Raw genomic sequence first — 14,458 nt, forward strand, 5'->3', positions numbered from 1 at the left:
TTCCAGATTTATTGAATTCAAATTCTACCAGCTGCTGTGGTGGGAATTGAACCCATGTCTGCAGAGCATTAACCTGGGTCTCTGGATTACTAATCCAGTAACATTACCACTACACCACCATCTGTGTGTGTGTGCTGTGCTATACATTTAATGAAAATGATCGCATATCAAGCACAGGGAACTTTCTGAAGAACTGTGATCAGTTTGATAAATACAAATCATTCTGAACCTCTCAAGTTCCCACGAACAAACCTCAGATGTTTTTCAGCACTTAAACAAGTTACAGGAGGTCAGCTCTGCGAGTGTATGACATATCTACCTAGGATTTAGACAGCAGCTTGGTTCTGAACGCCACCATCATCCGTTTACGGAAAGTTGCAAACTCATTATCCGTCTCTTCCATTTCTGCAACTCCTAGCCCAGACCTGTCTGTCGATGTAACACCCCTATGGAGGAGAGAGTTTTACTCTGTGAGATGTGCAGGTATATTACACGGTTTAATTAGTATATTGATACCAATGCACCAAGAAAAAAAACATTGGAGCTAATGTAGATTAAGGTTGTGTGTGATGCTGAATATATTCTTTTATGTTGCTTCCGCTGATACCATCCAGAGACAGAGCTATGCCAACCAGTACTGTACCCCAGTGTTATACAGTGACAGACCCGTCCCCACCAGTACTGTACCCCAGTGTTATACAGTGACAGACCCGTCCCCATCAGTACTGAACCCCAGTGTTATACAGTGAAAGACCCGTCTCCATCCGTACTGTACCCCAGTGTTATACAGTGACAGACCCGTCCCCACCAGTACTGTACCCCAGTGTTATACAACCAGACCTGTCCCCACTGGTACTGTATCCCAGTGTTACAGTGACAGAACCGTCCCCACCACTGCTGTACCCCAGTGTTATAGTGACAGGCCCGTCCCCACCAGTACTCCACCCCAGTGTATACAATGATTGACCCATCCCCACCAGTACTGTACCCCAGTATTATAGTGACAGACCTGTCCCCACCAGTACTGAACCCGTGTTATACAGTGACAAACCCGTCCCCACCAGTACTGTACCCAGTGTTATATAGTGACAGACCCATCCCCACCAATATGTACCTCAGTGTTATACAGTGACAGACCCATCCCCACCAGTACTGTACCCCAATGTTATAGTGACAGACCCATCCCCACCAGTACTGTACCCAGTGTTACACAGTGACAGACCCATCCCCACCAATATGTACCTCAGTGTTATACAGTGACAGACCCGTCCCCATCAGTACTGTACCCGTGTTAAACAATGACAGACCTGTCTCCACCAGTACTGTACCCCAGTGTTATACACTGACAGACCCATCCCCACCAGTACTGTACCCCAGTGTAATACAGTGACAGACCCATCCACACCTGTACTGTATCCCAGTGTTATAGTGACAGACCACCCCCACCAGCACTGTACTCCAGTGTTATACAGTGACAGACCCGTCCCCGCCAGTACTGTACCCCAGTGTTATAGTGACTGACCCATCCCCACCAGTACCGTACCCCAGTGTTACACAGTGACAGACCCATCCCCACCAGTACTGTACTCCAGTGTTATACAGTGACAAACCTGTCCCCGCCAGTACTGTACCCCAGTGTTATACAGTGACTGACCCATCCCCACCAGTACTGTACCCCAGTGTTATACAGTGACAGATATTTAACCCAGTATTGCACCCAGTGTTATACAGTTTAAATTGCAGAGTGATTTCACAGCTCCAGTGTTTGTTGTTGTTTTCCATCATGCATTACTGAAGTGCAAGATACTAGGCTCCTATTTCACAGAGAGGCACTGAATGACAACAAATACTTTGATCTCATTAACAAGAGTGCTGATTGTGCTGGGTTCCTTCGGGCTGACAGAGAGACGACGCTGCCTGCCAGGAGTTTTGACTGGGTTTGAAACTTGGACCAACCATGAAAGAGCTGTTATCCAATCCAGCCCAATCCCTCTCCGAGCTGTTTCGTACCTGTTGATAGGGTCTCTGATGCCCTGTTTCTCCAAGCCCAGCCCCTCTCCATCCTTCCAGCCCATCCTCTGCAGCATCTTGTACCCAACATTGTCCACCGCCAGCCTGTTCTTGGTGTAATTTATATCCTCACTTTTCTGAAAGAGAAACATTTAATCAGAATAAACCTTTTATATTCTCAAGAGTGGATCGATTTAACCAGTGTCGGTGGCGTAAAGAAACTATTTGACTCAAACCGGAGTCTTTCAAGAGAGATGTGAGGAAGCACTGCTACACACACAGGGAGAGAGGGGTTTGGAACCCTCTTCCACAATTGGCAGGTGATTTGGAGATCAGTTGCTATTTTTAAATCTGAGGTAGATAAATTTTTGTTAAGCAAAGGTATTAAGGGATATGGGCCAAAAGCAGATATATGGAGTTAGGCCACAGATCAGCCATGATCTCATTGAATGGAACAGGCTCGAGGGGCTGAATGGCCTACTCCTGTTCATATGTTCGTGGTTTGGTCTCCGGGCTGTGCCGAGTTAGCTGATATCTTAGTTCTTTCATGGGATGTAGACTTGGCCGGCAAGGGCAGCATTTGTTGCCCATCATTAAGTGCCCTTCAATTGAATGGCTGGCCAGGCCATTTCAGAGTGCAGTTAAGAGCTAACCAGATTGCTGTGGGTCTGAAGTTACATGCAGGCCAGAACAAGTAAAGATGGCAGATTTCCTCCCCAAAGGACTTTAGAGAACCAGGCGAGTTTTTACAATAATCAAGGCCACCATCACTAAGACTAGTTTTTATATTTTGGATTTTATGAATTGAATTTAAAGTGAAATAGTGGCTGTGGTGGGATTTGAACCCATGTCCCCAGAGTATTATGCTGGGCCTCTGGATTACTGATTCAGTGATATTATCACTACGCCACTGACCCGCCCACAATCTTTGTGGACTGGTATGTTCTCTCAGTTTTCCTCATCTGGGAGGGTCAAATCCAGTGACTCATGGGCAAGGGCAGGATCAGGCTTGGTCCTGATGCTCAAGTACGAAGGACGGTCAGTGGGTGATCTATTGGAGGATGCCTGACTCCAGAGAAAATGCACCCATAAGACCGAGCACCTTTCAAAGGAGGAAAGACTTGGATTTTTATATGGCCTTTTGACATCCTAGGATATCACAAAGCACTTCCCAGTCACTGAAGTGCTTTTTAAAGTGTAGTCACTGTTGAAACATAGGGAAAGATGGCAACAAATCAAGACACAGCAAGGTCCTACAAACAGCAATACGATGACCAGATTATCTCTTTTTTTTATTAATTCGTGGGACATGGGTGTCGCTGGCTGGCCAGCATTTATTGCCCATCCCTAGTTGCCCTTGGAGGGCAGTTGAGAGTCACCCACATTGCTGTGACTCTGGAGTCACATGTAGGCCAGACCAAGTAAGGACGGCAGAATTCTTTCCCCAAAGCACATTAGTGAACGAGATGGGTTTTTCCGACAATGATATCATGATCATCAGTAGATTCTTAATTCCAGATATTTTTTATTGAATTGAAATTCCACCAGCTGCCATGGCGGGATTCGAACCTGGGGTCCCCAGAACGTTAGCTGAGTTTCTGGATTAATAGTCTCGCGATAATACCACTAGGCCATTGTCTTCCCTTCTGTTATTGGTTATGTTGGTTGAGGGATACATATGGACCAGGATACTTAGAATTCCGAGTACAGTACTCCGAGTGTCAGCTTGGACTATGGGCTCAAGCCTCTGGCGTGGAATTGTTGACTCAGACCCGCCAATAGATCAATGGCCAGTTTTTGTGATGCTGATTGAGGATTAATATTAAAATACTACGGAGAACTCCTCTGTTCTTCTCTTTAAAAATTGGCTGTGGGATTTTTTGCAGCACGAGAGGGCAGACGAGGTCTTGGTTTAATGTCTCAGCTGAAGATCAGCACCTCCAAATGTGCAGCACTGTGATTGTCGACCTGAATTACGGGGCTCAAATCTCTGGAATGGGGCTAGAACGTGTGGTCTTCAGGGGCAAGAGCATGCTGCCTACTCAGACATGGCTGAATTTTGGAGAAAAATGGGAATTTAAAAAAAACTATTTGCCTGCATTTAACCAGCAGGAATGTAAATATCCACACTAACAGTGACGCATGGAATGGACTCCCAGAGAAAACAACTATTAATATATGAAATGATGTTGTAAAATAAAGCAGCAGATTGAATATTGGGAACAGGACTGATGATTAGAAGAGTAAGTAGCAGTTGAGATGACCCCAGTGCTGTGTTGTATGGTACGGTGGCACAGTGGTTAGCACTGCTGCCTCACAGCGCCAGGGACCCGGGTTCAATTCCCGGCTTGGGTCACTGTCTGTGTGGAGTCTGCACGTTCTCCCCGTGTCTGCGTGGGTTTCCTCCGGGTGCTCTGGTTTCCTCCCACAGTCCGAAAGACGTGCTGGTTAGGTGCATTGGCGGTGCTAAATTCTCCTTCAATGTACCCGAACAGGTGCCGGAGTGTGCTAACTAGGGGAATTTCACAGTAACTTCATTGCAGTGTAAGCCTTACTTGTGACACTAATAAATAAATTAACTTAACTTTAAACTAATAACTTTAAACTACATGATGGTTCCTAATCTTACCGTCTTTTTCTTCGGTTTGTAAGTTGGCTTGTCATAGCCGATTCTCTTCAGCTCTCGCACTGAAACAACAGCATACATTTATTAGTGATTTCGGTCTGTGATTTTATAAGCCACTGAAAAATCAACAACAGCAATGCAGCCATAATGACAAGTCGTGTTTCTGGATTATTATTTTATTTTTTGGATAATTTTTCAGAAGTTGAAGATACGAGTTATTTTTTAAAATGCTTTTAAGTTTGGGCTCAATTCAAAAGGGATAATTTTCTCAGGACAGTCGTATTAAAGGAATGCGGATTAGACTGGTTAAACATACTAATCACAAGTTGTTTGCCATAAAGATGCCACAATGACTATTAAGTTATCAGTAAACATCTCTCGCCAATGTGTTGGAAACCTTTTAATCTGTCTGTCTGTGAGAGGGGACTGGAAGATCCAATCTTTTGAGGCAGACAGAGAAAGATCCTTTAAATAAGACATCGCACAAGGAGCAGGACAGCAAAAGGTTGCAAAGGACAAGAGCAGGTTCTTAAATGTAGGACAGAATGCACAGAGGCCATACTGTCAAAAACAATGAATCCACTGCAGGGCAAGTAGCATAATGCATTCATTACTTTGATAACATTCCATGAAATGAAGTTTTGTAAACTATTTTAAGTGAATCTGGTTGTACACGTTCCTCTATACGGTCACCAAACTGTTATGAAGCTTTTTAATGATTCACACCAAGCGTCACTTTGTTTAATGCAAAACTGGAGTCTTTGGGGAGATTGAGAAAACAAACATTCAAAAGACATGAGATGTGGTCCAGATCACAGAGGTTTCATTAGTAAATCTCTGTGTTTCACACTTGCCAAGCAGATATAACTGTTGGTGAGTCAACTTCAATAAGAGTCAGGGATTGTTGCTGCTTGCAAAGGATCTGTGACAGACCTAAATGGGGAGCAAGCACATTGAAGTGCCAACACTAACATAGAAACCCTACAGTGCAGAAGGAGGCCATTCGGCCCATCGAGTCTGCACCGACCACAATCCCACCCAGGCCCTACCCCCACATATTTTACCCGCTAATCCCTCTAACCTACGCATGTCAGGGGCAATTTTAACCTGGCCAATCAACCTAACCCGCACATCTTTGGACTATTTGGTGAATAAGCGTTTGAGGGGCCTCCATTCTTTGGGGTTTTAGTTCAGTCGGACAGCATGGACGGTGCAGGCTTGGAGGGCTGAAGGGCCTGTTCCTGTGCTGTCATTTTCTTTGTTCATTCAAACCCCGAATACATTTGGATCAGCTTTAGGTGTGACGGTTTGACTTGGGTAATATTAATGTGTCTGGGCCAGAGGTGGTTGTTTCAAACTTCTACCCCAGGATTTGCCTACATAACTTAGGCTAACACTTCAGTGCAGCCATGTGGAGATGTGGAGTCTAAGACTGAGCAATTGTCAGCAACTTTCCCAGAATTTTTCATTCTTTATATGAAGGGCTGTGGGTCTGAACTGGGAACTTGCAAAAAAACTAAAGAGATCAACTGTGAGATAAAAGCCAATATGTCAGAGTAAAGCTTGATTTCATAATTTTCTAATTAATATCCACCTGTGATGGACGGAGCCTCTCTATTAAGGAAGATAGTAAGAGGCAGGTGGAGTAACCATCTGTACATCGCTAGTGAAATGGAACAGTTTAGCTTCACTTTGTCAGTGCATACCTGGTGATGAGGTTGACTTTGGGCGGAGTTTTTTGGTGGGCAGCATGCCCACTTTCAGTGTCAGCCCTCTCCGTTTTCTGGGAAGAACGGAACGTGCCGAGGATGCCGACTCCGGTGCAGGATCTGTGGCAGTAGTGGATTTCTCTGCCGTTCCAATGTACTCCTTCACCTTCTCCTTGTAATATTTGTAGTAGGAACTGGTTTCATCATAGAGAAACCTGCAGAGATGCAAAAAAAAAAGGGAATCACTGTGATTAACCATCCTCACAGATACAGATCTGTTCAGGAGCAGGTGGTGGTGAAAAGCTGCAGTCATTGTGCACTCAAATGCCCATTGTGGGAGGACAGCAATGCATCATACCTATCTGAACCTCAGGATGTGCCAAAGTGCTTTACAACCAATGAAATTGTCACCTGTTGTGATATTGGAGACTCAGCAGCCACTTTGCACACAGCAAGATCCCACAATCAACAATGAGATAATGTCCAGTTCATTTGCTTTAGCGATATTGGTTGAGGGATAAATGTTGCTCACGATACTGGGGAGAACCCCTATGCTCTTCTTCTGAAGATTGGCCATAGAACCTTTAATGGTCACATGAAGGCAAAAGGGGCCTCGGTTTAACGCTTCACCTGAAAGATGGCATCTATAACGATGGGGAGGCAATGGCTTAGTGGTATTATTGCGAGACTATTAATCCAGAAACTCAGCTGATGCTCTGGGGACCCGGGTTCGAATCCCGCCACGGCACCTGGTGGAATTTGAATTCAATGAAAAATATCTGGAATTAAGAATTTACTGATGACCATGAAACCCTTGTCGGAAAACCCACCTGGTTCACTAATGTCCTTTAGGGTAGGAAATCTGCCGTCCTTATCTGGTCTGGCCTACATGTGACTCCAGAGCCACAGCAATGTGGTTGACTCTAAAATGCCCCCTGAAATGGCTTAGCAAGCCCCTCAGCCATATCAGCGATTCAAGAAGGCAGCTCACCAGCACCTTCTCAAGGGCAATAAATGCTGGCCAGCCAGCGACGCCCATGTCCCACGAATGAATAAAAACAATAGCTTAAAAATGGATCATCTGATTTGCTTTCTTATTGTCACATGTATTAGGATACAGTGAAAAGTATTGTTTCTTGCGCACTATACAGAAAAAGCATCCCATTCAGAGAAGGAAAGGAGAGAGTGCAGAATGTAGTGTTACAGTCATAGCTAGGGTGCAGAGAAAGACCAACTTAATGCAAGGTAGGTCCATTCAAAAGTCTGACAGCAGCAGGGAAGAAGCTGTTCTTGTGTTGGTTGGTACGTGTCCTCAGATTTTGTATCTTTTTCCCGACAGAAGAAGGTGGAAGAGAGAATGTCCGGGGTGCGTGGGGCCCTTAATCATGCTGGCTGCTTTGCCAAACAGCGGGAAGTGTAGACAGAGTCAATGGATGGGAGGCTGGCTTGCTTGATAGATTGGGATATATTCACAACCTTTTGTAGTTCCTTAGACTTCCGAGAAAGTAGAGGCGTTGGCGAGCTTTCTTAACTATAGCGTCGGCATGGCGGGGGCCAGGACAGTTTGTTGGTGATCTGGACACTGAAAAATTTGAAGCTTTCAACCATTTCTACTTCATCCCCGTTGATGTAGACAGGAGCATGTTCTCCACTACGCTTCCTGAAGTCGATGATAATCTCCCTTGTTAGCAAAGTAAAGTTTATTTATTAGTCACAAATAAGGCTTGTATTAACACTGCAATGAAGTTATTGTGAAATTCCCCTAGTCGCCACACTCCACTGCCTGTTCGGGTCAATGCACCTAACCAGCATGTCTTTCAGACTGTGGGAGAAACCGGAGCATCCGGAGGAAACCCACATAGACACGGGAGAATGTGCAAACTCCACACAGTGACCCAAGCCGGGAATCGAACCCGTTCCTTGGCGCTGTGAGGCAGCAGTGCTAACCACTGTGCCACCGTGCCACAACGTGTTTTGCTGACATTGAAGGAGTGATAATTCTTTTGCCACACCAGTTCACCAATTTTCTATCTCATTCCTGTACTCTGTCTCGTCATTGCTTGAGATCTGATCCACTACGGTGGTGTCATCAGCAAACTTGAAAATCGAGTTGGAGGGGAATTTAGCCGCACAGTCATAGATGTATAAGGAATATAGTAGGGGGCTGAGAACACAACCTTGTGTGGAACCAGTGTTGACGATGATCGTGGAGAAGGTGTTGTTGCTTATCCTTACTGATTGTGGTCTGTGGGTTAGGAAATTCCAGTCGCAGAGGGGGGAGCCGAGGCCCAGGACATGGAGCTTAGAGATAGGTTTTGTAGGAATAATGTTGTTGAAGGCTGAGCTGTAGTCAATAAATAGGAGTTTGACATAGTTATCTAGATGTTCCAGGGTTGAGTGCAGGGCCAGGGAGATGGCATCTGCTGTGGACCTGTTGTGGTGGTAGACAAACTGTAGTGGATCCAGGTAGTCCGGGAGGCTGGAATTGATTCGTGCCATGGCTAACCTTTCGAAGCACTTCATAATGATGGATGTCAGAGCCACTGGACAATAGTCATTGAGGCACGTTGCCTGGCTTTTCTTTGGTACCCAGATGATGGTCGTCTTCTTGAAATGAATAGAGACCTCACATTGTTGTAAAGAGAGGTTGAAGATGTCTACGAATACCCCCGCCAGCTGGTCTGCGCAGGACCCGAGTGATCATCCGGGCCAGTCGCTTTCCGTGGGTTGTCCTTCGAGAAGGCCGCTCTAACATCTGCAATGGTGACCTCAGATACAGGCTCATCCAAGGCTTCCGGGGTGGAGGGCGTGCACACGCAGTTCTCTTGCTCAAAAAGGACGTAGAATGCATTGAGCTCATCAGGGAGGGCTGCGTTGGAGCTGGCGATTTTACATGCCTTCATCTTGTAGCCTGTTATGTCTTGCAGACCTTGCCAATCGTATCTGGGTTTCTTGTCCAGGTCAGGGTCACCTGACTTGAACGCTCAGACCTGGACTTCAGCAAGCAGTGGATATCCCTGTTCATCCATGGTTTCCGGTTGGGGAACATGCAGATTTGCTTCTTTGACACACAGTCTTCTACACACTTACTAATGAAGTCAGTTACTGTAGTGGCGTACTCGTTCAGGTTGGTCGCAGAGTTTTTAAATACGGATCGGTCCAATGACTCTAAGCAGTCCCGTAGGAGATCATCTGATTCCTCAGGCCAACATTGCATGACTTTCTTTGATGGATTCTCCCGCTTCAGTTTTTGTTTGTAAACCAGGAGCAGGAGCACAGCCTTGTGGTCTGATTTACCAAAGTGTGGGCGGGTGACAGAGCGGTAGGCATGTTTGATATTTGTGTAGTAAGAAGTTTAATAACACCAGGTTAAAGTCCAACAGGTTTATTTGGTAGCAAAAGCCACACAAGCTTTCGGAGCTCCAAGCCCCTTCTTCAGGTGAGTGGGAATTCTGTTCACAAACAGAGCTTATAAAGACACAGACTCAATTTACATGAATAATGGTTGGAATGCGAATACTTACAACTAATCAAGTCTTTAAGAAACAAAACAATGGGAGTGGAGAGAGCATCAAGACAGGCTAAAAAGATGTGTATTGTCTCCAGACAAGACAGCCAGTGAAACTCTGCAGGTCCACGCAACTGTGGGAGTTACAAATAGTGTGACATGAACCCAATATCCCGGTTGAGGCCGTCCGCGTGTGTGCGGAACTTGGCTATCAGATATTTGTGTAGCAGTGGTCTAGGATGTTTGGGCCTCTGGTGGAACAGGAGACGTGTTGGTGGTAACTTGGTAGTACGCTCTAGAGCTTGGTCTGATTGAAGTCCCCAGCCACGATGAATAAGGCCTGAGGATGTTTCATCTCAAGGCTATTTGGAGCAGTGCATATTTTGTCCAGCGCGATCTTCACGTCTGCATGGGGTGGGATGTAAACTTAGTCAGGATAACGGAGATGAACTCCCGCGAAGGTAGTAGGGTGGCATTTTAGTGTCAGGTATTCTAGGTCCGGGGAGCAGAAACGTGTTGCTACGCCTAGGCACCACTTTGCTGTTTTTGGGACCTTGCCGTGCCAATAGCTGCTACATCATTTCGTACATTACAGCAGTAATTACATTATGAGAATGGTTTGTTAGCCGTAAAGTGCTTTGGAACTTCCCACGGTTGTGAATGCAAGTCTTTTACATATATATATATAGTTTTTAAACAGAGTGCCTCTCTCTGATCTATTTTGGGGAGTCACATTACAATCATTCACTCTGATCCAAATCCAAAATGAATCTAACATTTGTAAACCATTTTTCACAACTTCAGAATGTCCCAAAGGGATTCCAGATAAAAAACAGAACAAACCCCGCTTTGAAGAATTAATTGGCCGGTCGTTTGATCTGCTGAATGATAGGAGCACACAAAATACAGTGCCCTTTGCCACCATCTCCTCTTCCCAAATAGTGTATCTGATCCAGGAAAGGGTAAACATTAACTGTGGGATCTGCAGTGCAAAGTACCCCTTACTGCGAGGAAAGAACCCTGGGACCCTGATATGCTAGCAAGCAGTCAGTCTCTGTGCTCTTACCAGAAGGTTGGATTATCCCGATTGTTTTCAATGGCAATCTCTTCCAGCTCTGGGCCACATTCAGCCACAAACTTGGCCAGTTTCTCTACAGTGGTTCTTGTCTTTGCGTCACTGAGAGGATCAACTGCAAGAAAAACAAGTTCCAGAAAGGACAAATCACTCAGAGACAGCAACCTGCTGTTGATTCTCACTGCAGCTCCTCACCTAACTCATCATGGATCCCCCCCTCGCACTCTCAGCTTTCACTAAGGAAAGCCAACCGACTCCCAGGCCTTCGCCGATTTTACCCCAAATCAGAAATAGGCAAGCAGACACAAGCGTTCTGGAACATTAATCCAAACTCTGCAAATATGGACAGAAGGCAGAGAGTGGACCAATCTCGGTCATGAAATGCCTTTCAGTTTATCACCCTGTTGGCATTCACCGTTTAAGCTAATACACAAAGAATGGCCACAGAGTAAGGTCACAGATATCATATAACTTTACAGGAACCGTACCCCAGCACCTTCTGGAGAGTGTAGAGAATGGTAAACAAAGACTACAGCCGACAGTTCTGTAAAGGTCAGCATTAGAGGACAGGGTTCTTATCTATAATTTATTTCTCAGAACAATATGATTACTAAACATGGATATTAAAGATTTATTAAGCATACAGCATATGTAGCAGTGCTTATGCCTACACTTAACAGTCGCTACTTGCAACATCCCCCTTGCTGGTTAAGTTCAGGGATTTAAAAGCTGCCACAATTCTCAGCTTAATCTCTTGGAAAATTACAAATCCAAAGACTATTGCAAACAGTCTCTTTACTGCCGCTACGTAACAATCCGCACCATTCTGTCATTGTTAAAATACAACTGCAATAATGAGAATTGAATTGACTCATTCCTAATCAATAACTTTGGTTTTCTTACTAAATGAGCTCTTTTACCGATGCAGCAGAATGATGTTTCTACTTTATCTTTGTAGATAGTTTCACTCCCACCAGGTAGCAATTATAATTTTGTTTTTATTTGGTACCAATATCCTGCCTTTACAGAAAACGTGTTCTCCCTTGTTTTGTTCTGCAATTATAATCAACTGATTAAATAGATGAATCAGTGTGCAATAATCAACCTCTTAATTAGGTGATTAAGCCTAGCCTTGCTGTCGGTCAACACGGGCTCAATAGGCCAGTGGAGTTTAAATTGATTTGTTGACCTGGCAGGGGTGAAACCATGATCAGGCAGGGAATGAGGCTAGCCCATTGCACTGGGGGGGGTGCTGAATCCTGCACTGGGGGGGGGGTGCTGAATCCTGCACTGGGGGGGTGCTGAATCCTGCACTGGGGGGGGGGTGCTGAATCCTGCAGTGGGGGGGGGTGCTGAATCCTGCACTGGGGGGGGGTGCTGAATCCTGCACTGGGGGGGGGGTGCTGAATCCTGCAGTGGGGGGGTGTGCTGAATCCTGCACTGGGGGGGGTGCTGAATCCTGCACTGGGGGGGGTGCTGAATCCTGCACTGGGGGGGGGGGTGCTGAATCCTGCACTGGGGGGGGGGTGCTGAATCCTGCACTGGGGGGGGTGCTGAATCCTGCACTGGGGGGGGTGCTGAATCCTGCACTGGGGGGGGTGCTGAATCCTGCACTGGGGGGGGGGTGCTGAATCCTGCACTGGGGGGGGTGCTGAATCCTGCACTGGGGGGGGGGGTGCTGAATCCTGCACTGGGGGGGGTGCTGAATCCTGCACTGGGGGGGGTGCTGAATCCTGCACTGGGGGGGGGGTGCTGAATCCTGCACTGGGGGGGGTGCTGAATCCTGCACTGGGGGGGGTGCTGAATCCTGCACTGGGGGGGGGGTGCTGAATCCTGCACTGGGGGGGGTGCTGAATCCTGCACTGGGGGGGGTGCTGAATCCTGCACTGGGGGGGTGCCGAAGCTGGGGTAAAGGATCAGGGTAGCCAATGAGGCTTTACCTGATGAAATTTTTCAAAGCTGTCTCAGTCTTTTAGCTCCGATGAAGCGTTAGAATGAGCCCGGGATGGGATGCAATGTCTTGTCAGCTTGGATCGGGTTTGTCCCTCATGTGGGGACCGTGATTGGACTCAATTTGAATTGGCTTTTTTGACTAGAAATAAAGTATCAAAAGATACCAAAAATAACAGGCAAAAACTAATGGCCAACAGCAATAACTTGAATTTGTACAATGCTTTTAACATTGTAAAACATCTCATGGCCGTTCAAGGGATCTATCATCAAACATTACTACAATGTAAAGACAAATCAATAGTAGTATAACACAATGTTGTGTCAGCTGTGGCTTCAGTGATTAGTATTCTCGCCTTTGATTCAGAAGGTCGTGGGTTCAAAAGATTGAGAGCACAAAGTGCAAGGCTGATATTTCAGTTCAGTACTGGGAGAGATGAGACATTAAACTGAGGCTCTGTCTCCTCTTGGGTGGAATGCAAAAGATCCCAGGGTACTATTTGGAAAAGAGGAGGGCGTTCCCTGTGGTGTCCTAACGATATTCATCACTAAAAAAAACAGATTATCTGGTCATTATCATGTTGCTCTTTGTGGGAGTTTACTCTGCACAATTAGCTGCCACCTTTCCCACATTACAACAGAGACTGTGCTTGCTAAATAAAAGTCTTTTTTTTCACAGATTCAACGAACGTCTGATTAACACTTTTCTTACAACAGTCATGTTTTCCCTACCTTCTGTAGTTGGACAAGTTTTTGAACTCTCAACTTTCATCAGGAACTCTTTTTGGAGTGCACTTGGTGTTTCATCCGTGGATGTTTTGCTCCCTGACTCTTGGGTTTTAGCATCACCGGGTTTACTTGACTGGCAGATGACTTCTCTAGAGAACTGTGCCACTTTATGCTTGTAATACCTGTATTCGTCACTTTTCGTGTTAAGCAAAAACCTTTAAAATAAACATGTTTTAACAAACGTTAGTTAACAGGTCACCCTTTTCTAGTATCCTCACTATCTCCTGGGCCAGGCATTGTCTAGAATTGAGAGCAGTTTGACATAGGAAGTGGGGAGGTATTGGAGGCTTTGACAGGTTTAAAAATGGACAAATCCTCAGGCCTGGACGAATTGCATCAGAAGCAAGGCAGGAAGTTGCAGAGGCTCTGACGCAAATTTTTAATTCCTCTCTGCCCACAGGGGAAATGCCAGAGAACTGGAGGATGGCTAATGTAGTTCCACTTTTCAAGAAGGGTGTTAAAGATAAACCAGGGAATTACAGATTGGAGAGTCTCACGTCAGTGGTAGGGAAACTATTGGAGAAAATTCTGAAAGAGAGAATTAATCCCCACTTGGAAAGGAATGGGTTTATCAGAGGGAAGTTATGCCTAACGAATTTGATAGCATTTTTCAAAAAAGTGAGTGTGTGTGTAGATGAGGGAGGTGCAGTTGATGTAGTTTATATGGAGTTTAGCAAAGATTTTGACAATGTCCCACATGGGAGACTGATTGAAAAGATTAAAGCACATGGAATTCAGAGAAACTTGACGAGATGGATCGGCAACTAGCTTAGTAATAGGACACAAAAGGT

The 14,458-nt window shown here is 45.6% G+C and overlaps 1 protein-coding gene across 3 annotated transcripts in view; it reads right to left on the reverse strand.

The window, feature by feature from the left end:
- Nucleotides 1–14,458, reverse strand: part of LOC144479624 (SURP and G-patch domain-containing protein 2-like) — a 29,364-nt gene that overhangs the window by 3,837 nt on the left and 11,069 nt on the right. For 2 of the 3 annotated variants that reach the window (XM_078198557.1, XM_078198556.1), the window contains 5 exons: nt 13,611–13,822; nt 10,920–11,043; nt 6,343–6,560; nt 4,640–4,698; nt 2,011–2,147 (listed from right to left, as the gene is read on the reverse strand). In XM_078198557.1, coding sequence (XP_078054683.1) covers nt 2,011–2,147; nt 4,640–4,698; nt 6,343–6,560; nt 10,920–11,043; nt 13,611–13,822 — 750 coding nt within the window. Of the gene's footprint in view, nt 1–319; nt 447–2,010; nt 2,148–4,639; nt 4,699–6,342; nt 6,561–10,919; nt 11,044–13,610; nt 13,823–14,458 lie in introns of all 3 variants that reach the window. The other variant, XM_078198555.1, reaches the window with a different exon arrangement.

This window comes from Mustelus asterias, chromosome 26 (genome assembly GCF_964213995.1).
Source record: "Mustelus asterias chromosome 26, sMusAst1.hap1.1, whole genome shotgun sequence".
NCBI lineage: Eukaryota > Metazoa > Chordata > Chondrichthyes > Carcharhiniformes > Triakidae > Mustelus > Mustelus asterias.